This window comes from Misgurnus anguillicaudatus, chromosome 16 (genome assembly GCF_027580225.2).
Source record: "Misgurnus anguillicaudatus chromosome 16, ASM2758022v2, whole genome shotgun sequence".
NCBI lineage: Eukaryota > Metazoa > Chordata > Actinopteri > Cypriniformes > Cobitidae > Misgurnus > Misgurnus anguillicaudatus.
Window position 1 is genome coordinate 29729228 of NC_073352.2, and position 25997 is coordinate 29755224.

General features: G+C 38.8%; 1 protein-coding gene across 1 annotated transcript in view; it reads left to right on the forward strand.

Moving 5' to 3' along the window:
• Positions 1 to 1510: 1510 nt before the first annotated feature.
• Positions 1511 to 25997, forward strand: part of fat4 (FAT atypical cadherin 4) — a 99003-nt gene continuing 74516 nt past the window's right edge. The window contains exon 1 of the mRNA XM_055177466.2: positions 1511 to 7038. Within this exon, the coding sequence (XP_055033441.2) occupies positions 1933 to 7038 (5106 nt within the window). The 5' untranslated portion in view covers positions 1511 to 1932. The remainder of the gene's footprint in view (positions 7039 to 25997) is intronic.

Below are 25997 nucleotides of genomic sequence, written 5' to 3' on the forward strand. Positions count from 1 at the left end.
ATAGGGACAAAATACACTCAGAAAATCTATTTATGTAAGACATTGCATGGCCTTGATGGGAATAAATATTATTTCCCAAACAATCCTTTATTATTCCAAACAGCTGTTGTGTGTTAGTGCTGTTGGTCTTTTTGATATAACTGTTGACACAAAGCTCTCTACAAGCATAAAAAAGTATTACAGAAAGAAAGAAAGAAGAGCATTGAACATTGATTGCTACACTGTAAGTTGTTACAACTTATAAAATGAAGTTGACATTCAATTATACTTTATAAGTCATACTCATATAGTCAAGATAAACAATAGTTAGTTTAATTACAGAGTTGGTTAAACAAAAAAAAAAAAAAAAGTGTTACATTCAGATCTATATATTCTCTCAAAGTCATTCTGATGTATGTGTACTTGTGTGTTTATTAACTAGGTCAGTGGAACATTAATGATGCATTAATGGAGGCTAAAATTAACTGACTGTTTTAATTACAAAGGAATAAACATCAAGGCATCAGGGCCAATTAAAAGATCTGCACAAACAGAAGAACGCTATGGGATTTTACACAGAGAGATTAATGGAATGAGGTCAAGAGACAGCAGATAATCAGCATTAATGTGGCTATGCCTGCTGCTGGACCTGTTGTGATTTTGACTTACCAAATACAGACCAGATTAAACATTTAATGAGCGCTCAAAGATTTATTCTGCAGTATGATGATTGTAATAGGCTAAGAAATAGCCTACAAAAAAATAAAATAGTTTTAACCTTTGGAGCACAGTTTTGAATGTTTATTGAACTGGTATTCCTACTTATTCTTACCTATTAATATTATATATATATTTGTTAATTCTTAACAATTGCAATAAACATCATTTGAACTTTAAAGTACTTCACATCACCGCTAGATGGTACCACTCGCGTGTTAATCTGCATACAAACTGTGGGGAGATTTCATAAAGCAAAACTGTTGTGCCTTTTTGTTATTAATAATTGAAATAATGAAATGCAGGACCTGTTTCCTAGTCGAGCATGAGTTTAATTAATTTAAATCATGCCTTTTCATCCGATAATTTAAATAAAATACAATATATAATCTGCTGATTTTTCTTGTAATTTTAACAATCTTGACCAAAGCACCAAAAAGGTTTGAACATATAAACTCATTAATTTCATAAAAGTAAGACAAATACAAATAATTGTATTAGACAAATATAAACAGTCAAAACAAATGCAAGTCATAATTTTTTTTTAAGTGTTCAAAATTCTTTAAAATATTGTTTAAAACAAGCGTTGTGTGTAAATGTGTGTTATTATAGGCGTATAACGGTACATTCAATACCTGGAGCGCAACTCTTCTAATGCTCGCTCTCTACATGATTGACACGTCCCTTATCCAATCATCAGTAGACTCAATGATTTTACAATAGAACGGGGAGCCAGAGTGGGGCGGGCTCAGACACAGAGAACCAATAGGGAGCCGGGAAGGCGGGTGTTTTCTCAGCTCGGGCTTTTGTTCTCAGTCAGGACAGTAAAGTGAACTTTGGTCACCGTTATTCTGCGGGACGTCCCGGTTCACAAGCAGATGAATCTATTCACAACTCATTTATTTTACTCATGAAAACTTCACGTGTGTCCACACACTGCGTATTCCTGAGGATTTTCTTCACGAATAGTTTTTTCTGTTCTGCACAATGGAAACTTCATCCCTGCTCGTGAGAGGAACGCTGTGAGTTTTACTGGATGAATGCTGACAGGATTTTACCTCACAGAAAGTTTAAAAGTTATTTCAAGGATAACGCTGGGGAATTATACGAGGTGTAAAGTCTTTGGTGCTACTTTGGATCCGGTTTGGAAAAGTTTTTCTGTCTTTCTGGGATATGATGTTTTTAATGTGAGGTGAATGTGTCAGGTTAGGGAAAACCCTGACTGGATTTGTGATTATGGCGCTTTCGGGGAGATCTCTGGACAATTTTTACCTCATTTTATTCATCGTATGGACTTTTTTAAGGTGCTCGCTCTCCAGTCAGGTTCGGCAGGAGTTTAAAGTTTTTGAAGAGCAGCCGGTGGGCACTTACGTGGGCACCATCGAGACCAAACCCACTTTCACATATCGATTTAGCGAACACCACAAACTTTTCTCCATAAACGCCACGACTGGTGTCATTTACACTTCCTCCGTGATCGACCGAGAAGTTCTTCCCAGCAACATCATCAATGTGGTGGTTCTTTCCAGTCAGCCGACTTACCCCACTGAAGTTCGTATCGTGGTTCTGGATATAAATGACAACGCGCCCGTGTTTCCAGACGCGTCGATCGTCGTGTCATTTAAAGAGGACGCGAGCAGCGGGCGGCAGGTGATTCTGGACACGGCGACAGACGCTGACATCGGAAGTAACGGAGTCGATCACACAACGTACCGAATCGTGAGCGGGAACGAGCAGAGAAAGTTTCGCTTGGATATCACGGTCAACCCGAGCGGGGAGGGCGCGTTTTTGCATCTCGTTTCCACGGGGGGATTGGACAGAGAAATTACCCCATTCTACCAGCTCCTCATCCAGGTAGAGGATAAAGGAGAACCCAAAAAGTTTGGCTATCTACAGGTTAACGTCACCATTCAGGATATCAATGACAATCCGCCTGCTTTCGACCAGGATCAGTATCAGACAAAGGTGTTTGAGGATGCAGCCATTGGCTCAAGCGTTTTACATTTAACAGCCAAAGACCTGGATGAGGGAGCAAATGCTGATATTAGCTATTTTTTAGATGAGGGAACTCCATTTCAGATAGACCCTAAAGCTGGAACTATTATTATTAAAGAGGCATTAGATTATGAGACCAGGAAAGAGTATTCCCTTACGATACATGCTGTGGACAATGGCACTCCATCTCTGTCAGGCCGGTCAGAAGCAACTATTAAATTAGTTGATGTTAATGACAATGACCCTGTTGTTAAATTTCGCTATTTCCCCACAACCTCTAAATTCGCATCTGTGGACGAGAACGCTCAGGTGGGCACTGTAGTAGCATTACTGACAGTTTCAGACTCTGATTCGGCCACTGCTAATGGCAATATATCCGTCTCTATACTTGGCGGAAACGAACAGAGGCACTTCGAAGTGCATAGTTCGCCAGTCCCTAATCTGAGTTTAATCAAAGTGGCCAGTGTGTTAGACAGAGAGCGAATCTCCTCCTACAATTTGACCGTTTCTGTGTCGGATAATGGCAGGCCCGTGGCACGCTCCTCCTTTGCCAGTCTTGTTATATTTGTGAATGATATTAACGACCATCCGCCCATATTTCAGGAAGCTGTGTATAGAGTAGACATTAGTGAGGACATTCCTAAAGGCAGCTACATTAAAGGGGTCTCAGCCACAGATGGAGACTCTGGGCAGAATGCCAATCTGCGCTACTCACTGGTGTCTGGAAACAGTTTGGGGTGGTTTGCCATCAGTGAGAACAGCGGTTTGGTTACCAGCGCTGCAGCTCTCGATAGGGAAATAGCATCTGAAGTAGTTCTGAATATCAGTGCCAAAGACCAGGGCCTGCAGCCAAAAATCTCCTACACCAAACTGATAGTGAAAATCACAGATGTCAATGACCAGGTTCCCACATTCGCTCAAAGCACGTATCACATCTCCTTAGTTGAGCATTCTCCATCTGGCTCGGAGCTCGTGGTGCTGTCCGCCACAGATTCAGATTTAGGGGCCAATGGCACGGTCCGTTTCTCGTTTGACCCTGAAACACCTGTGAGCATTCAAAATCTGTTTAGGTTAGATGTGACATCAGGACGGTTGAGCACAGCTACAGAGCTAGATAGAGAAGAGGAAAGCTCCTATGTGTTGCACATCAAAGCCACAGATGCAGGCACACCCCCACTATTTTCTCTCTGCAAAGTTAATGTCACAATTAAGGATGTTAATGATAACAGCCCAGTGTTTTATCCTGTGCAGTATTTTGCTAATATAAAAGAAAATGAGCCTTCTGGCTCATTCGTCACGTCAGTGTCAGCTTCCGATCCTGACCTGGACCGAAATGGCACTGTTAAATATGCCATCACTGCTGGTGACTCTTCAAAGTTCCACATCAACAGCAATTTGGGTAAAATCACAACCCTAGTGCCTCTAGATAGAGAAGAAAGAACTGCCTATCAGCTACAGGTCACAGCAACAGATGGAGGGGGTTTACGTTCACACGTACAGGCTATAGTCACCATCACTGTAGTAGACACGCAGGATAACCCTCCTGTGTTCAGTCAGAAAGAATACAGCTTTGTTATGTTTGAAAATGTGGCTGTGGGCACCATTATAGGCACTGTGTCAGCCACCACAGTGGATCTGAACACAAATATCACTTATCTGATAGCATCAGGGGACCAGCGGGGTCTGTTTGCAATTGGTAGTGCCACAGGGCAAATCACAGCTTCAGGCCTGATAGACAGGGAAGAGCAGGCATTTTACCAGCTCAGAGTAATTGCTAGGGGTGGGGAGGTTACAGGGGATGCATTAGTTAACATCACCGTAAAAGATTTGAATGATAATGCCCCCCATTTCATTCACACGGTTGAGCATGTCAGCGCTGTGGAGAACTGGGCCACGGGTCACCAAATATTCCAAGCAAAAGCCTCTGATCCAGATGAGGGGACCAATGGTGTGATTGTGTACAGCCTCAAACAGAATCCTAAAGGCCTGTTTCACATCCATGAGAAACACGGATTAATCACACTCACTGGCCCTCTAGAAGTCACCACTAGCTCCTACCAGTTAGAGGTTGTGGCCTCCGACCTTGGTATTCCGCAGCACACCTCTAGTCTCGTCCTCACTGTAAGTGTGTATGATGTCAATGACAATGCGCCGATATTTGATCAGCTCTCATATGAGGTCACCATTTTGGAATCGGAGCCGGTAAACAGTCGTTTTTTTAAAGTTGAGGCCACTGATAAAGACTCGGGGCTCAATGGTGAAATTGTGTATGACATTATTAGCGGTAACACAAATGATGTGTTTGGGATCTTCCCCGATGGACAGTTATATATTAAAGCAGATTTAGATAGAGAAGTACAAGATCGATACAGTTTATTAGTGGTGGCCAAAGACAGAGCTGTTGAGCCTTTGAGCGCCAACATTAATGTGACTGTACTCCTTGATGATGTCAATGATAACCGTCCGCTTTTTAATAGCACAAATTATGTTTTCCATTTTGAGGAGGAGCAAAAACGAGGCTCGCCGGTTGGGCGGGTTTTCGCAGAAGATAAAGATTTTGGACCAAACAGTGAGGTTCGTTACTCGTTTGAAACCCCACAGTCAAACTTTGAGCTTAACACCATCACGGGCGAGATCACCAGCACGCTTCAGCTTGACCGTGAGTCTCTCATGAGACAAAGAGGTGCCGCAGTATTCAGTTTCAATGTCATGTCTTCTGATCAGGGCCTTCCCAAACCTCTCAAAGACCAGGCCAAAGTTCAAGTATACATACAGGACATCAATGACAACCCACCAAAATTTACAAAAGACGTCTTTCAGGCCTCTATCTCTGAATCAGCCCAGAATCCAACACAACTGCTCAGAGTGTCTGCCTCAGATGTAGATGAAAATAAAAACGGCCTTGTTCAGTACAACATTGCGGAGGGAAATGAGGAAAAACAATTTAGCATTGACAGCAATTCTGGTCAAGTTACTCTAGTGGGAAAACTAGACTATGAGACAACACCCTTTTACTCCCTGAAAATTATAGCTGAGGACTCTGGCATTGTGCCCCTGTCGTCCACTTGTGTGTTGAGCATCACTGTTCTGGACGAAAATGACAACTCGCCCTTGTTTCCCAAACCTACCCTAACAGTGGATGTTTTGGAGAACATGCGGATTGGGGAGCTGGTCGCCTCTATAACCGCTACAGACTCTGACTCGGGTTCCAACGCTGACATCACATTCAGTATCTCTGCCACAAACAACCACGGTACATTCAGCATTAGTCCTAATACTGGCAGTATATTCCTGGTTAAAAAACTGGATTTTGAGACCCAGTCTTTGTACAAACTCAATGTCACAGCCAGAGACAACGGAAGGCCACCAAGGTCATCCTTTATTCCTGTCATCATTCATGTACGAGACTTTAACGATAATCCTCCTGTTTTTACTCCAGGAGACATTTTTAAGTCCATCCCTGAAAATCTTCCCCAATCTACCTCTGTCATGACTATAACAGCTCGCGATACAGATGCTGACATAAACGGTCAGTTGGAATATTCAGTCGTGCAGCAGACGCCAAGGGGTGGTCATTTCCGCATTGACCCAGTGTCTGGAGTTATTTACACATATGGGGAAATTGACAGAGAGTTCTCCAACATCTTTGAGCTGACCATTAAAGCGACAGACCAGGCTGTACCCGCTGAGTTTCGCCGTTTTGCTCTAAAGAATGTGACTATATGGGTGACAGACCAGAATGACAATTTGCCTGTATTTATCTCCCAGAATGCCTTAGTGGCTGAATCAAACATTGTGATTGGTTCCATTCTTACGACCGTCGTGGCCTTTGACCCCGACGAAGGTCCGAATGGAGAGGTGGAGTATGAGCTAGTAAGAGGAGATTTTGATACGTTTATCATGGATCGTTATAGTGGGGATATCAGACTAGCGTCTCAACTCGTGCCCTCAAAACTCATATATAGTCTGACCGTGTCTGCAACAGATCACGGCTCAGACCGCAAGACCTCACGAACCGAGCTCACAATCATCCTTCAGGGTACAGATGGGCCAGTTTTTTCTCAACCCAAGTACATCACAATACTGAAAGAAGGCCAACCGCCCGGAACCAACGTCATCTCACTGGATGCCTCCAGTCCACGTGGAACTGGTGCTAAGGTGGAGTTTTTTATTGTTTCAGTTCAGAGTGAAGGGAAGGCTGTTGGCCGGCTTTTCACTATCGGCCGCCACACCGGGGTGATCCAAACAGCTGCAGAACTGGACCGAGAGCAAGGCTCAAACCTGTACTCGCTGGACGTGTACGCCATTGAAGCAGACGCAAACCAGCCCAGAACGCAGCATGCAGAGGTGAGTAACCATTGGCGTTTTATAAAGGTGTCTGTGTTTTTGATGGCTCCTGCATATTATGTGAAGAGAAGTCCAAGGGAATATAATCTGAAACATGTGCTGAAGTCATTTGTGTGAATGTGATGGAAAAAACACACAGAATATAAAAAAAACAACTTTAGTGTTGAATAACCGTATGTGCATTACTAAAGTTCCTGTTGTTTTTCCCTAGTTTTTTTTAGATGATCTGGGTTGTATTAAGTATAAATTGCTTTGCACTTGAGAATGCAGGCTTTGTTTTTTGGCAGGCAAGATGTATTGTTTCAGCTCTGAGAGAGCACAGGTCTTAATCTCGGAGAAAAGAGCTTGCTGTTTTTTGAGTTACTCTGGCAGAGAGTGAGGAACGCTGGGTAAATCTTCGGGTTCCTGCTGTGAGTAAACCAGGCTCCCTTATCAGCACTTTCAGACAGTGTGATTGCAGATATTAATAACCTGAATCCACAGGATGGTGTTGGCCGGTTCTTTCTTATTAAAATGGTTTTCTGGCCAAGAAAAGGCAGGCAAAGCAATTGAAAGGAAAATGAGTGGTGGAGATGAGCGTGTGGGATTCAGATACCTGTCCCCCACAGAGAGAGAGAGAGAGTGAGAGAGAGAGAAATTATCCGGGCTTTGAGCGCTCCGGGCGATGTTGGAGCAGGGTGGTCCATGAGATTCTGCTTTGTACCACCAGCTTTGCATGAACAGGCAATAAGTGACCATTAAATTCAGCTGACCCACTAAGTCTCAGTGAATAGAAATGTATTTTCAGATGGGGCCGAGCAGAGTAAGCAGGAAAGTAGAGAAATCTCCAAAAGTGAAATCTAATCTCTGTGTTCAGTTGGTACATTGCGTCGCATCTGTGTCGCTGCCGCTGAACTCTCCCTCGAGGGATAGAGTTAAACTCTCTGCTGCAGTACCCAGATGAAATCCTACACTGGGCTTGTGGGTTTGTGTGCGCAGGCCTCTCCTCAAATGAAAAACAAATGTGATTCTATATATGTGTTTTGGAAATTTCAACTGGAACTGAAAATGTTATGTTATTATAGGCTTGATGATTCGCATTTATAAATTGGATTTTTTCCTCTGGTGCAGTAGATCTCTGCTTGGTCCGAGGAAATGTGCTTTGTGTTATAGTTTTGAAAATAGCTTCTTGAAAGGCGTGTTCTCTGTTCCAGAAGAAAGAGTGAACATTAGTACGGCCAAAACTGTTTTGTTTTCTTTCTTTTGTTTATTGAGGAAATGCCATGGTTTGTGTCAGCTACGGTGTGCTAAGGTAATTCATCATAAATGTGCCTGGACCCTCTTTAGTGTGTATGTGTGTCTATTCAAATGCAGTAAAACATGTTAATTCTCACGAATGCAACTAAAATATATAACATGAATGATTAATTAAATGAAACAATCTCTGTCCCAATTGGGACATTTACAACAACAAACTAAGAAAAAAGTAAACTTTTTTTTTAATAAAGAAAAATAAATAATGAGAGAAAATATGTCACACAAAATCAAGTTTATGATGGTAACAGTCAAAGTCTTTAATGGTGTTTCAGCTGGTGCTGGCAAAGATTTTCTGGTCCAAAACATTTTCCAAATACAAAACATTTCCAAACCCACGATTTGCCTCCAGTAGCAGTCACAACGAACATAAATGAAAATGTGCATTTTAACGAAACTGTATGCGTCAAGGAATGAGGATGCGGAGAGTGTCAAAATAAAGGTACCTTATATCGACATCATTAGACATTAAAGTCGCCATGAAACGGAAGTAGCGATTGCCTTATTTTCCTCATGGTGACGTATATCCGAATGAAACGGCTTTTGAGATGAAATAAGGCAGGGCTGGATTTGAATTTGTCCATCAAGATCTGATTGGATCGTTTGAAGTTGGGTCGTGTTGCTAATTGCTAATCGCTGCGATCTTCTCCCAGACCCCGCCCACCTGCCATACTTTTGACCGGAAGTGAAGAGAGATCGTTTTGAGGAGGGAAGGAGATTTGCATTTTTGATTAAAGATTATGAGCACACACAAATTTAAAAAAAAGTAATGATGCTCTCAGATAAGCCATTTGTTAATAATACCACAATATTAAAAATATATATATAGTTTTTCATTTCAGTTTCATTGCGACTTTAATCGATGCATCAATCTATATTAATGTACTGTTCCACCCCTAATTAGTGGTCGACCGATATGGAGTTTTTATGGCTGATACCGATATTAAGAAAGCTGATTGACCGACATGAGCCAATTTAAAGGATTTAAAGGACTTAAAGCATATTTACAAGAGATAATTAATGTGGATCTGACATCTCACAGTACTTTTTAAATAAGGGTGTTGAACCACTAATCTATATAAATGACTGGATTGCGCATGACGTCACAACTGTGAAGCCACCGCGCTGCCATGTTGGTAAACCCAAACGTTCTATTAATGGACGCGATCAGATTTTAATGATAAAACATCACTTTACTAGTCTTCGTTTTTATATCTGAAGTTACCCTGTACATTATTACAACACAAACGTCCTAAGCATGTACATAGTTATTTACTGAAAGTTGTACATTTTAGTTTTTAATCAGTTATTATACATTCATCTTCATACTGTATAAAATCAGCAGACAAACCGCAGCATATTTGGTATTAATGACGTACGTGCTCATTCTGAAATCTAAATAAATAATCATACTTTGTTCCGTATGTGTATGCAATAATTTGCTGGTTTTTGGTAATTATGTTATCTAAACTTACAAGTTACCTAAACTTATTTAGAGAAATAACGCTGACTGTGTAGCTGAATGTCAAAAAAACCTTTATTTATACTCGTGTCATTAACAGAACGCAGCAGACACACACACCTTAACGTTTTTTTATAAATCCATTTCCTGCTCGATTAAAACATAAACATTGCAAATAACATCAGAAATAACAGTTAATTTACGTACACGTATCCTAAAATAATCTTGCATGACTGATACGCTGTAAGGCGGGTGAATTTAAAACATGATTTTGAATGGAAGTTAATGACGCTCTCTGCCGGTTGGCTAGACCAAGATGGTGGCTCGAACTCTGCGCTGGCTTCACCTCATGCTGTTACGTCAAGCGTTCTATGCGCAATCCAGTCATTTATGTAGATCAGTGTGTTGAACCAGTGTGTTAAAAACACACGTTAAACACGTCATGTTAAAAAGTGAATAGTGATTGGTCATTTTACTGTCTGTCAGAGTTTGGCTTTACATTGAGTGACACTGAGTGTCTTTTTATTACAAACAAAAAATTTGAGTAATAGAGAAATTTACTGGCCGATTGAAAAGATTTATTGGCCGATGCCGATAAGAAAAAAATCAAAATATTTGCCTCTGCAATATATTGGCCTATCACTACCCCTAATAACGTACATAGATGCTACACTAAGCTAGCTGCTAAGTTCGGTTTCACAGCGTTTTTAGCATTAATTACTTTTAGCGCTGATGTTAACAGGTTTGAGCATGCTCAGAAGTAGAGCTGAAGCAGCTGTACAGTGATAGATTCAGAGCGAGTCTATGCTGTATTTATACATATCTATGGCTCGAACTACTGATCAACTCGTTCACCTGTGTTTGCGATTCAGAAAACCAAGGCCATTTCAAACCACAAGAATGAGTCTGTCCTTGAAAAACTCAAATTTTATGGAAAAAGTACTTAGCGATGGTGTTGAATGATTGAATTTGCACATGGTTTGTCTTAAAGCATATAAAAAATACTACATAGACATATAAACAATAAAAACGCCACAGAGGAACTTAAAGTTTCTTAAAATTATAATCTGACACTCATAGGACTTTTTTTGTGAGGGTAGCAAGTGTTTTCAGGCAGAATGTGATCTCTTTTTCCTTCTGTATCTCTCTCTCTCCTCCAGTTCATCATCTTAACTGAAAATATTCCGATATTGAAATGATTTTATTGTTCACCAGGGCCCTTTTTTACAGAGAATCAAAGTTAAAACATTAAACTTGTCAAATCGTAAATAAGGAGATTTCTGTAACACAGTCCTAGATGAATATCTGTTTGCTTAGAAAAGTAATATCACACAACAATGCATGATTTAAGGGTCATTCGTGATTCTGTGTAGTTATTGTAGATTTAAACAAACCATCAATTTTAAGCAAAATAAAGCTGATGCTTGACTTAACAAACACCACTAAACATAATCTTTTCGTTATTTTCTGGCATACATTTCGAGAGCTGGATGTGTTTGTTTCGTGCACACAGAAATGGATGTTTTCTTAAGTGTTAGCGCAGTTAAATACTGACAGAAGCCGTCATCATATGCTGGAACAGTGAAACTTTAAAAAGAGAGAAATGCGGTTGTATTATGCGCAGGCGCATGCACTCACATGCATGATTAAAAACAGCTGCGTGTGTTTTGAGCTGCAGTTTTACAAACTCAGCATGATTGCGTCTTCTAACACTTTCTGTCTGTCTGTCTGTCAGCGTGAGAGTGTGTAGAGACGCATGGTGAGCGTATTGTGTGTGTGTTATATTGACGGGTGACAGTGATTTATGGGTGTGTTTGGGGTCACTCTACAGGAAGTGACTTTGTGAATAAACTCACTCAATTCAGCTTGATTTGAATTTAGGGTCACACCTTTGTCCGTCAAATCTCACTCTGATGTAAGTGCGTAAAAGATGATGTCACACTGACCTTTTTGTTTTTTTATTTTATATGAATGACATTTTTAACCATTAATCCACTATTGGCCAAAAGTTTGGACACTAAATTTATGATCTCATAGCTTGTTTAATCTAAAGGCTTAAATGATTGTGTGTGTGTGGTTGGTGCTTTGGGATTATGAATTAACATCAGTTTGTGTGGTCACAGCAGGTTCCTCTTTGCGAATGCTGTGTGTGTGTGTGTCTGCATGTGTGTCTTCTCTGTGTGTCGTCTTTGTATGTGTGACAGCTGACAACCATGTGACGCAAATCATGATATGCTTATTATTTCCCATCATGCATCTAAGAAGGGACAGTGGTGGATTAGCGATGCGACAGGCTTTATACAGCAGTGTCACATACACACACATACACACACACACACACACACCTGCAGGCATGCTTTTGTGTTTCTCTTTGGTCAGTAAACTATTTTCAGATTCACGTATGGATAAAAAGTGTTGTTATTTCTGGCTGTCGGGTTTAACCACTTAAATGAAACTGATTTTAGTCCTGTAACACGAGACAGATCGTGTGTCTTCGCAACAGTTCAGTTTTCATGTGTGGTTACTTTACGTCTGGATTATTTTACACGTGACGTCTCTCTTCTACTGATCTGATTCTAAACCAGCCCTGCGTTTATTAAATTTGCCTTTGAGTGAGTGGAATCTGATCTCGGACCTGTGCTTCAGGTGTTTTCGAGGCGTGTGTGCGTCTGCTTTTATTGGTCATCTGGAGTTGATCAGTGACTTTTAAGCTTGATCTTCTGACAGTCAACTGACCTGTCTGCCCTGCACATTAAGTGTGTGTGCGACTGTATTAGCTCGAAATGTTATTTCACTGTTTGCATAGTCGCCAGGATTGTGTGTCTCAAAATCCTTGAAACAGCCTCCAAAAATTAGAGCTGGAGCAACAAAACCTGCTTACCGATGATAATGTCTTCCATATGGTTTCAGGACGTGATGTTGAGCTGTGAATATGAATCCAGGGGCGGCTTTGCTCATAACTCAATAACAGTCAGACACTGGTTGGCTCCGTTTTTTATCCTTTTTTAAAGGGATAGTTCACTAAAAATTAAAATTCAGATATTGTTTATGCATCCTCATGTAAGTGACTTTCTCTTGTGGAGTAGTGAAAGAAATGTAATACCTTTATAAGGCATAAAAGATGTATGGCACATGCAGCGATGATATAGAGGCCATCTGGTTTTATTTGAATTTTTCTGGGCAAATGCTTGCATTGTATACATTGTGAGTTTTTATATGGCAATAGTAACTATACAGTTTATACATTGCACAATAGTAGCAATCCAAATGGCTAGTATTCAAAAACCCATACGAAGGCCGGTCTGGGCTGAAACGCGGTGGTGTTGTTATTTTTATATAAAGCCCTGTCTATATATACAGTTGTTATTTTTATACAGTGGCGGACAGTGATTTCTCTTCTTCCAAGGGGCGCGAATTCATATGTGTTTGAACTGCAGAGTGTCATGTGTGTCGCTTGTCATGCCAAAATATTTGTTTGGTGCGTCATGTGAACCTATGTGCATCATGCGTCATGTCAAAATACGTGCCTGCTGCACACGCGTCAAAAGGGTTTATGATAAAAGAGACGCTCACGTTTACAAAATACTCTAAAAACTAACTTAAAGGGACATTTCACTTTTTTGAAAATATGCACATTTTCCAGCTCCCCTATGGTTAAACATTTGATTCTTACCGTTTTGGAATCTATTGAGCTGATCTCCAGGTCTGGCACTAGCACTTTTAGCATAGCTTAGCACAATCCATTGAATCTGATTAGACCATTAGCATCGCGCTAAAAAATAACCAGAGTTTCGATATTTTTCCTATTTGGAACTTGACTCTTCTGTATTTACATTGTGTAATAAGACAGACGGAAAATTAAAAGTTGCGATTTTCTAGGCAGAATATATATATACTCTCATTCTGGCGTAATAATCAAGGACTTTGCTGATGTACATGGCAGCTGCAGGCATGATGATATTACGCAGTGCCCGAAAATAGTCCCCTGCTATAGGAGTTATTCGATCTACGTCATCAATGTTCACGGCGGCCATGTTGTTGACATAAAAACCACGACACCTGTCAGTCTGTCAATTAACAAGCGAGGCAGCGTTGGTATTATCCATGGTATTATAGATGTACTTTTTTTAAACAGCGCCATCGATGGTGTGTGGTGTAATACACGGCTGTTCTAACAACAGCAATAAGAACCCCGGAATAAAAAATAAGAACCCCGGAATTAGTTTTTATGCGATACAGACTGTCAGAAAACATGAAAGGAAGGAGACAGAGGACTTGAACCAGCGAAGGAGAGACTTCAAACAGCAAAGTCTGTCCCCATCATTTTACCACAGGTAACGTTACAGGGAACTACACTAACCTTTTCCACTTGTGGCACTTGCGCGACCAACGTTTTCAGTTACTGGCGCAAAATATGATTTGGTCGCACATATTTTTTTCAAGTTATATTAAGGCGCTCTGGTTAATAATGAACAATAATGAAACTGTATTGCATACAGATATGCTTTTTATTTTACTTGCCATCTTTTAAACTACATGCCGCATTGTTTTCTTAAACGTTGCAGTCAGTGTTTCCATGAAATTTACTTGTTGGTGGTAACCGGTAAAAAGGGCAATCATTACCCACTGACAAATAATGGTCTACTATACATATGACGAAGAACTAATAATGTGTGACACAACACAATACTTTGATTTATTGAAAATTAATATTAATTTCACATTATATTTCATTAATCTAAACACTCCAAACTTTCTTTGCCATTAACAAAGCTGACACTGTTTGTCAAAGCACCACGAAAACACTGTTTTTGCACTGATATATGAAGCAATTAGACCCCTTTTATCAAACTCAATATAATACAATACTATGTATAGTATATTAATAGACAGTGCAGGTCTATAGATTATAAATGTGACTGATGTTATGACTGATGTTATAATGGTAATAATTTCTATTAAATAGGCACTTTTAACTGCTTCTTCTGCTCTATCTTTCTATTTCTCTCTTGCCGATTTAAAAAGCTTAATCCACTTATTATTTCAATAGTATTATTCCACTTATTTTATTTTCAAATCTACTTGCTGTCCAGGTGTTGTGTCGAAGTCTGTTCCCCCTATTTTTTCCCTTCAGTGTAGTGTTTTTATGGCGTTTTTATCACGTTATAGGTTTTATTACTTATATATTTAAAGTTTTAATGGCTACTGAGATGTATATGTGTGTATTTCTGTAATGTATCTATATTGTTCTTAATGGTAAGTCAATTATTTTTACAGTATGAATCATATTATATGTATAATATTTATTTAATTATGTATGCAAACATTACATTTTTAAAACAACCAGTAAAGGGAAAAAAAAGAAAAAGACAGGCTATATTTTAAAAGAAATACCCTAATAGAAAACTGTCAAATGTATGAAATATTTAATAAATTGTATTATGATAACGTGATGAAAACGCTATAAAAGCACTACACTAAAGGGAAACATAGGGGGAACTGAGTTCGACACAACACCGGTAACAGACTTTACATTGCTTTGCTCGTTTAGTGCAATGGGCTTGACATTAGCACTGCTTTTTTGCTACAATCTGTGCAAACTTAATATGGATATGGTTTTAGAAAATATATGGTTTATTAATAATAAGATTATTAAAATGATTATACATGTGAGAAAGAAAACGCAGCGCGTGGTCGTAACAAGAACCATCGCCATAGAAACCGAAGGCACGCTAAATTGCACTCGAGCTTTAGCGCGGTAGCGCTCATGGCCGTTTTCCGATCGACTCGGGTTATAAACTCAATATTAATCAGACTTGGGACCCAAAGTAATTAAACTAGGACCTAACCGGACCCGACAGACCATTTAAAATATAAACCCAGAACCATACGGGTCCCGCGTCCTCAGTGAAGAAAGACCTCTGCTCAAGTTCAGAAACATGGAAGACACTGCGCTTGCGTCGCACCCAATTCATTGAGAAACAGCTGAGCACGCAAACGCACACTGATGGGGAGAGACACGACGTGCTTTCACGCAAAATGAAGCCAACGTGTTGATGGCTCAGAGCACGTTATAAAACGTATTCTTAAAATCCACATTTATGTTTTAATAAATGCTCATAATAAATCATAGCATATTGTCTAAAACATTAGGTAGCACATTTGCGACCCATTAAAAATTAGGGTCGCAACGGCAGTTCAAAAGGTCGCATATGCGACCATTTTGGTCGCAGTGTAGCTCCCTGCGTTAGGGATATATGCCTCATAGCAAAGTCTGTTCCCATCATTTTATCACATGTAGAAAACGTAAGAGATTACACAAACTATTAGATTCACTGTTTAGAGTTACGCGAAATCCAGCGTGTTGAGGACATCTGCAAAAGTTTTTATTACAAGCAATATTAAAAGGCAAGTGATTTGCGCGAGTGCCGTGAGTGAATTAGCATAAACGTATCGTTTAGTGATGTGGACGCTAATATAGTTATCGTTATAGTTATCGTTATAATGTGAACAGCCCTTTAGTGCTTGTATGATGTATGCGGATACTGTATGAACGATATAGTTATAAATATCCGGATAAGTTACGGCTGGCAATAAGGACGGATCGGTTATTGGGTCTATTTGATATGGGTCCACACCAATCAAACTTATCTTCTTTTGATACCGACAAGAGGAAGCCATTAGGCTACTCATCCCCTCAACTCAAATCTACGTGCGGCCAGGGGCAGGACAGATGTCATGTCAACAATATGGCCGCGGTTAGCTACTTCCGGTGTTTGCGAATAAGCCCTATTGAAACTTACCAAGGGGACTATTTTCGGGCGCAATGCTAATGGTCTAATCAGATTCAATGGATTGTGCTATGCTATGCTAAAAGTGCTAGCGCCAGACCTGGAGATCAGCTGAATGGATTCCAAAACCGTAAGAATCAAATGTTTAACTGGAAAATGCTGGAAAATGAGCATATTTTCCAAAAAAGTGGAATGTCCCTTTAACACTAAACTCTGATTACACTAAACTGAGATTAAGCGTGTTTCTGGCAAACGCGAGCGTCTCTTTTGTCATAAACCCTTTAGACGCGTCTGCAGCAGGCATGTATTTTGACAAGACACGTGATGCACAGGTTCACATGACGCGCCGAACACATATTTTGACATGATGAGGCAAACACAACGGGCACGGGCTAAATACATGTTTTGACGAGCTTTACATTGTGCGCCCTCGAAAAGAAGTTATTGCATAAGCGGTGCAAAAGTTTGCGGCTTTGACTCTCAGGGAGCACACATGCTGATAAAAAATGAATACCTTGAATGCACTGCAAGTCGCTTTGGATAAAAGTGTCTGTCAAATGTGTAATGTGAACATGTTAACGAAAAATCAGCAAATCTTTTTTTGTTTTTTCAACACTATCTCATGGCATTTTGAGGTGGGAATTCATATTAATTCATACGAGCACATTCATACATTTTGTATGATTTGCTTTTGCGATGTTGGGCTTAGGGGTGGGGTTTCATATCAGTTTCGGTTTTACTGATATTGGTACAAATTAATACGAATTAGGCAACTCATAAAATACAAACGATTTCTCGTGAGATCAGGCTGGAAATGCTATAGGTTTAATTGTGTAATTAAATGTTAATAAAATATTGTTGAGAGTTGCCGCTCACAGAAAACATTGGTCTTAGTTATTAGTGTTTGGAGAGCACCGAGATGATGTTTGCATGACAGAATCTGATATTTAATATGGAATTAGTTTGTAAGGTTTGGATGTTATACACTGGTAACTTGTTTATTTGTGTCATCTGTGTTGTTGAAGCAGTCTTGTTAAAACAAAATTAGTTTTGTGTTTATAAACAGCTGTCAGACCACTGGTGTAGATATATGAGCGGCTGCTATTTTCCAAAGGGTGTTTGTTTGTCTTACTAACAAAATCATTACCTCTGTGTTTTACTTGAGCAGTCGCTTTAAATCGTCTTTCATCATATACATGTTTGTAAAGTTAAAGATGGCTGAGGTCTGTTAGCGTTCTTCATATTTCATCATTCCAGAGATGTCGATACTCTGGTCCTCTTTGATGCGCTTCTTCTGCTCATTATAACTCTCATGGGGGTAATTTGGAGGAAGCTTCATTAGAGCTGCTCTTTATTTATAATGTTGTTTGTTATTAGTTATGTGCATAAATCAGAAACTCATTAATTACACAAAGCAGAGAGGACGGAGAAACCCCAGGACGCCTCACTAAGATGTAACCAAACACAAAGACTCTGATCTTCATCCTTACAAGATATTCTGAATCCTGTTTTCCTCCTCCACATCTCTTTCTTTCTCAGTCTCTCTCTCTCGATTGGCTGTGTATTGTCAAAGGAGGATTATGGTGTGATTATTGTCCGAGTTTGTTATCTCATTTACCGGCTCCTCCAGATGTCCATTCATTTTTTCCATAGTGTGTTCATGTGAGAGAGAAGAGTTATATACAGAAGAGCTCATTTGCAGGTTAATTCAGGTTTATACCTAAAAAAAAATTTTTTTGAGTTTGTTGTTTATTTTTAATTTGTATGTTTCTCAAAGGTGTGTGAAGACTTGGATAACAATGCCCAACTTACAAAAAACTTTTTCACACAGAGATTACGGAAAAAACACACGGAAAATGCGTCCGGGATTAGTTGATTTGTGGTTCATTCACACTGCCAATGATTTTCGGAATCATCAGAAAATGTGTTATTTAAGGTGGTAGGGTTTGGTGGGTGGGCGTGACAGGGGGCGTGACAATCAAAGGGGCGGTGCGTACGCGCCATGATGAAAATTAAAATATTTTATTTTTCTTTAAAACACTCAAATAAAACTTAATTTAAAAACTAATTATGTTAAAAACTAATTATGTCCCACTATTAATTACATTATCTTAAAGGAGTAAATAACGTGAACAAGAGTGCTCAACAATTATATCTAATCAACAGGCACGTGAAACCTAGCTAGCAGGTTGGTCAAACAACAAAATCACCAGCAACCTTACTTTAAATTTGCAAGAACTATAGACTAATACAATAACAGGATTAAATAAACCGAAAACATAAGTCCACTTACAGTTCTCACGGACACGTGTTTTATCAACTGGCTAGTTATCCTCCAGACAGTGACGGTCCGGACCACGTCTTTCTCAATTCGGCCGTGTGGCGCTTGCCCGCTCGCGGAGTGAACCGTGTCCACGCTATTTTCTGAGATGCACTTGACGGCCTTTTATGCAGCAAAAAAATTAGTTAAGGCGGTAGGGTTTCCCAGCTTAGGCGGACCGCCCGAACTGCAAAGTGCTGCAGGAAACCCTGCTGTGCGTGCATTCACACACATACCGTAAAGATCACGTAAAGACACGTGACATTTTTTTCACAGTGTCGGAGGTTTGCTAATTATCTGTGATTTCTCTCTCTAGAAACCACGCACATGCATTTTAGTTTATGACAAGGTCATAAGCAGTGAAGGGAGTAACTGTAATTCCACTACTTTTATCAGTAACAAGTATGTAACGAAGTATTTTTTTAAATCAAGTAACGCAATTACAATTACTGAAATTTAAATGAGTTCGTTACTCGCGTTACTCTATTTTGTAAAAAAAAATAACACTTACAGACAAGACATTTTTTGATTTACGTCGCATGACCGTGGTGGGCGGCGCAATGAATCATTAAACTTCATCATAGCTGACAGTGCGTATAGAATGAACATGAAAAATCTAAACGGGACAACATACCTTTATTTAAAAATTGTGCTCAAGTCATAATCCATCCGGTCTCATGTTTATAAATGATCTTTGCCATGCAATTCCAATGACATTAACTGGCATTTGTTGTCCACAAAAGCAATAAATCTGAGAAATGTTCATATATATCTTAGATGTTTACATCGGCCTTCATGGAAGAGAACGATCCGCGATTGTTGTTTCCAGAAAAATATTCACACTGCGCTTAATCCTGCTGGGATGACAACTGTTAAAACTCCATAGTATGTGTGAGTGCGCATTAAGTTTCAGTTTTGGTTTCACTTGCTCCGTATCCGACAAAACGATCCACTCGCTGTGTCCGTCTGACAAAATCATCCACGTACTCTGTCTTCTGATTAAATATCTTCCTTTAATCCTGAGTATCATTTAAATCCAACAGAAAACATATACAAACAATATATGACCAAAGAGCGCACTACCACCGCAAGCTTCACACGCTGTGTCCCAATTCCATGGCCGCGCCCTGCTAAGCATGCGACCTAAAAAGGTGAGCACTCGGTCTTTCAAGGTGGACGCCTCAGAAGTTCGCGAAGAGAACTGAAATGAGACGGGCTAACCTTCGGAGGACCCATAATTTGCGTCACCTGCTGCACGCGCACCGCGCCTGTCAGCAGGACACAGCGGAGACGTTTCTAACTTATTAAAATAAATATGGAATCAGAAAAATAATAATTTATTTTAGAAAATATGACATGTTGACTCAATTGTCTCCAAAATTTTTAAAGAGACACTACACAATTTTAACACATTAGATATTTTTGTAAACACACAGAATATTTGTCTAAATGGTCTAAATGATATACATCATTAAACTAAGCGTACATATTAAGATAATTTCTAAAAAAAATATTCAAAGGTTGAATCTAAAGCAAAATAGGCTCTTACAGTATGTGATATTAGTCTTACGTGTAAAATAGCCCATTCATATAATTTTATTGTTTGACTGTTCAGTACTGTTCATATTTACATTTAAAAAGCAGACACAAAAGTAACTTAAAAGTTACTTTCCCTAGTAACTAATTACTTTTGATATACAGTAACTTGTAGAGTAACTCAATTACTTTTAAAAGAAGTAACTAGTAACTCTAACTAATTACTAATTTTCAGTAACTTGCCCAACACTGGTCATAAGGAGCGTGTGACACGCTGTTCTGTAGTGACAAACTCCCTGATCTCTGCTTGCCGACATTTCTTGACGTAAATGTTGATTTAAATCTCTTTGTCAAAAAGCTGAACCATAACTTATGGTTGAAATGGCACACCTTTACGGCATTTTTTTGCATCTAAATGCTTTCTGTGTATGTTACAGCAATGTTACTAGGTCCGCTTTACAGGAGTGATCCCAGAACATTTACAGAACGTGTTTGCGTCCACACAGAAGCCTCTCTGTCAGCCAATTTTACAGACGTTTTCTGGGACCAATTTCCTGTGTGAATGAGGTTATAAACTGGTTGTATACTTCTGAAGTTGCTTAAATGCTATAATATAGGTTGTGAGATGTTTAGCATTTGAAACTTCTCACTGGCTCTGTGTTTCAGTCAAATTCCTGCAATTTTCAGGGAATTAATCTTTAAGCGTGAGCATCAAGATGCCGTCAACAAGTCTTTAGAGCGTAATGCTCTTAGCTGCTCATTAAGTTTTTTGAGCGTGTAACAGCAGTTTGAGGCCAACACTGAGCGCTTCTGTGTCTCCTCTCTGATCATTGACACTTTAATAAAGTTGTTTTAAGTTCAGCCGACTGAATTTTGCACCTTTTCTGCCGTTGCCATGGCGTCTTGGAAGCGAGGAGCATTCAGGGCTGTCCGCGAGCTTTTACATGCAAATGCGGCGAGTGAGAGTGTGAAATGTGCGCAGAGAAAGAGCTTTCACTCGCATCTGACAGCAACGAACTAAAGAAACTCTTAAAGCGTGAAAAACGCTTCACATATCCTCTCTCTCTTTCTCTGTCAGTTGGGTCAAAAAGTTGCTCTTCATGTTCACTCTTTAACGTCCCTCACATTCCCGCCATATTCACTTCCTCTTCTGGGCAGCCAGATAAAGAGGGAATACGAGAGGAAAACTATGTCGAATCGGTCACAATCACATCATTTACAAGTGAACTGACTATGAAGGAAAGCATTTTATTTTGGCCTGTAGACAGAGAGGAGAGAGATGAGGCGAGGTTGATGGTGTCGGTCAGGACGGGTCACAGTGAGGTGCGTGATGGGAAAGAAGGGAGAAAGATTTGTCCCATTCCACCCTACACACTGTGAACCACATTTGTGCCATTCCATAAAAATAAAAATGGACTAAATGATTAGTGAAGTAATGATGTATGGTTTATGTCTTGTTATAGTAGGCAAAATTCATAAAACATTCATGATCAATGTTTACTCATAATTTTTATTTATTTACAACATAATATGTGAGTCTAAGAATAAACAGGAACAATTTTCTTTCTTTGTTTTAACCCTTGTTGGGTCAAATGTTAACAAAATTCTGGATTAATTTAAGGGTCAGTGACAAAATGGTTTGGCAAGATACGAAATTCAAAAATCTTTAAAAAAAACTTGTTTTAAAAGCATGCGTCAGGTATATTTCATTGCACATAGTGTATTTATGTTGATTTTATGCAAAACAAAATTACATTTGCACCATTTTTATGAAAGTTAAGACTGAATGGACCTAAAAATATCAATTGGTGTAACCGCCAATTGTGCCAAAAAATAAGAAATATTAAATATTTTATCCACCTTGATGGCATGTAAGCGTAATCATTAAAAATCATTTCAAAATATAATTTTATTAGTTATTTTTAAATGTAAATTTTAATGCGTTTTTGTAATATTTTTCCAGGCATATGCCTAACAGCTCTGTTTTCTAAATTATGTTATATTCTTAAATTATTATTATTACAAATTATGTAAAAATGTATGCAAAAAAATAAAATGATGATTATATTTTAATTCACATTTTTATGAATATATTTATATTTTAATTTGAAAAAAATATACTAGTTACACCAACTGACACAGACTGGTTACACCACATTGACATTTTTGCAATTATCCCCCAAAAATTCTTTCAAAATGAAATAAACCCAGAAATTTAGACTTGGTCCGAGAAAACGAAAATGTATGCAGTAATCTGCAAATTTATTTTGAAAATTAAACCCTTTTACATTTAATTGAACCATACGGACACAAAATAATTAACGTCACGTCATTGACACTTAACCCAAATTTGGATTTGTGTCTTTTTGACCCAACGCTGTGGTGAAAATAATCCAGCTTTTTATAGTGTATTAATATAATTTGACAATTACAATTTTTGCTATGGTTTCAGTAAATTCAATTCACATTTATTTGTATAGCACTTTTCACAGTTACACTGTCGCAAAGCAGCTTTACAGATTGTGGTATGGTATACAAATTCTATTAAATATACATTTTAGGGTCTATTAAATATACACTTTAAGTCTAGGGTCACTTATTTGCAAATGAATATTTTTATTTACTTTTTAGATTAACATTAAACCCATCAAAATAACTATTTTATAACAAAAAATAAATAAACTTTAATATTTTTATCATCTTCAATGTAGACCATTGCATTAACAGTGCAAAAGGTCATGGGTTCAAACCAAGGAAACACGCCTACTGATAAAAATATTTATACCTTGTTATGCACTATAAGTTGCATTGGATAATATTGAATGAGATCGAATCTATTCTGGACACCTATTGGCTGCTTTTTCTTCAATATTCTGTCATAGTCATTCATTTAAAAAGCATTTAGTTTGTAACGAAAGAAATTAATATTTTGCCACAATAATATTTCTCTCCACATAGCTAATTTCAAAGACCAATGCCTACAGATTAAAAGCGTTTTAAGTTCATGAAAAGTCAAGTGACTCTATATCTTTATATATGCCAACATATGGTTTATTTTCATTACGTAAATTAAACATAACATTTTGAATGTGGACATTTAGAGACCCTGGTATATGGGGGCTGTGAAGAATAAGAGTATATGGAGGTGTATGTGTGTTTGTATTTGTGTGTTTGTGGCAGCAGTATTGTGTTATTGTGTGAATTGAGGGGAACATGAGAGGGTGCACACAAAGACCTTAAACAGAACACTAGCCCCAGTGTCCTTCTTCATGTGTGTATGTGTGTGTGTTGCTTGTAAAGTTGAAGTGCCACTTCCCCCCGGTCAACACACAGTGTAATTCTCTATTTGCTCTCAGACGCTTCGAGTGTCACCCTGATGACCCAACTGCACCTCCATTGAGTGATGCTTCACAAATGATGTTATAAGAAAGAAAAATTACAGATGATTTGTGACCCTGTCTGTAAAAACACAGTAATTTTTTTTGTGATTTAAAGTCATCCCTCATAACATACATTCTGTGAAAATATAATCTTCTTGATATCTTTAATATTGACTGTGTAAGGTCATGTCAAAGATTGAAATCAATGTGAATTCAATGAGTAAAATCAAATTTTGATGCTCCAAATCCCATCATTAGATTATGAGATTATGGATTTCACAGGCTGGGTCACATTTCTCTTTAATATTTTGATTCTTCCTCCTAGATAGCAGTGAGATCAATGATGAATGAATTTTCATTTTTTAAATACACTATTTTTATAAAGAAGATTAAATTATAAGCCAAATATCAAATGGAGACTTTATATTTTGATACTTCATCTTCTCAAATGTCTCTTCTGAGATGACCTAGCTAATCCACTGTGTCTTCTCCAGATGTTTAATAGCGATCCCAGTGTGTTGCACTGTTCAGAAATTATTTGCCATAATAAATAGTAAAATATCTCAATAGGAACTTAACCTCCTAAGACCTGGATGTCCACATACATTTGTTGTTTCCACATAATACTTAATTCTGTGTAACTGGAACCTGTTGTACACAAATGTGGACAATTACTGCTTCATGTTTAAAGAAAAATATCTGGTTATTATTTTTATTGGTTCTTCCTAACCCCGAAATAGCTGGAAGAAATCTGAAAAAAAGACAAGCTAAAGCTCGGGTCTCAGGAGGTTAAACATTTAAATTCTTCTAATGGGGTGTACACACCAAACGCGAATTCAGCGTTATGCGCGAGTAGATTGCATACAATGTCAATGCCAAGACACAAACTTGCGCAGGACAATGCGAATGACACAAATTGGGTGGTGTGATTGCTGCGAAAATATGTGCTATTTGCCCTTCGAACGTGTCTTCGCGCAAGTTGAAAATATTCAGCTAACTGAAAGTCAAAAATTCGCATGACACGAAGATAAATCCCACGAGTAATCTAGAATGAGGAACGCGATGCTTTGCGTTTGGTGTGCTGCGTGCATGAGAGCAATCGATCTGCTTTTTATATTTAATTCAAAGCAGTGAATTTATACTGTATGGGGCGGTTTCCCGGACAGGGATTAGACTAGTCCTAGACTAAAACATTATTAAGAGCTGTCCAAACTGAAAACAACTTGAACTGACATATCTTAAAATACACCAGTGCCCTTTGTTTTGCCTCAAAATGCACATAGGTAATGTTTTTAGTAAGGCATGTTTGTTAAAACTAGCTATATTTCCTAATTAAACTAAGGCCTAGTCCTGGGTTAAGCTAATCCCTGTCCGGGAAACCGCCTCTATGTGAATCAAAATCTGATTTGAAAAAAAATCAAATAATGTGTCCAAACAATTGAACTTTCCAGTTTATAGTTTTTGTTGTTATAATTTTGACCCGCTGTCACTGTAACTCCACTGGATGCCGCCTGACCTCAAAGCTCCCAGGGTTTAGAGCAGGAGGCTTCCCCGACCTTTGACCTCTTAGGGAGAGCTGTTCATGTCATGCCTGTGAATAAGTTATCTCCTACAGAGGGGGGCTTGATCTCCACCAGTGTGTGACTGTAAATGGCTGTGAACGCGTTTGATGTCCGCTGCGGCACCAGGGGGAACCTGCAGCCCAAACACGGCGCTCGTATCAGGGACAGACTCACTCTGGAATGTGCTCACGTGCTCCACTGAGCCCAGAATTAATCACGTTAACATCCACAGAAATGGGTAAGACAGTTCCCAGGATGGACCCTTAGGAACATTTTGTTGATCTTTCATAGCTTTGAAAGAGACTTAATGGAGTTCTCATCCACGCTTTATTACAGCAACAACTTCAATTTAGATGTTTTACCTACTTCATCACGGGACTGTGTGAGATCATTTATATACACAAGTTTCAAAGTAGCAACAGCAGAAGTTAGGGGTGCGCAGAGCAAAAATGCGGGGTTAATTTGTAACACGGAACGTTTACATTGTTGCACAGGGTTAAGCAATTTGTTTTTCCCGTATTGTTTTTATGCTGTCAAAAGACGGTCTACCGCAAATTTATTGAAAGATAAAATGTTTTTTATTATTGATAAGAGTGTTTTGGTGGCATGTAAGTA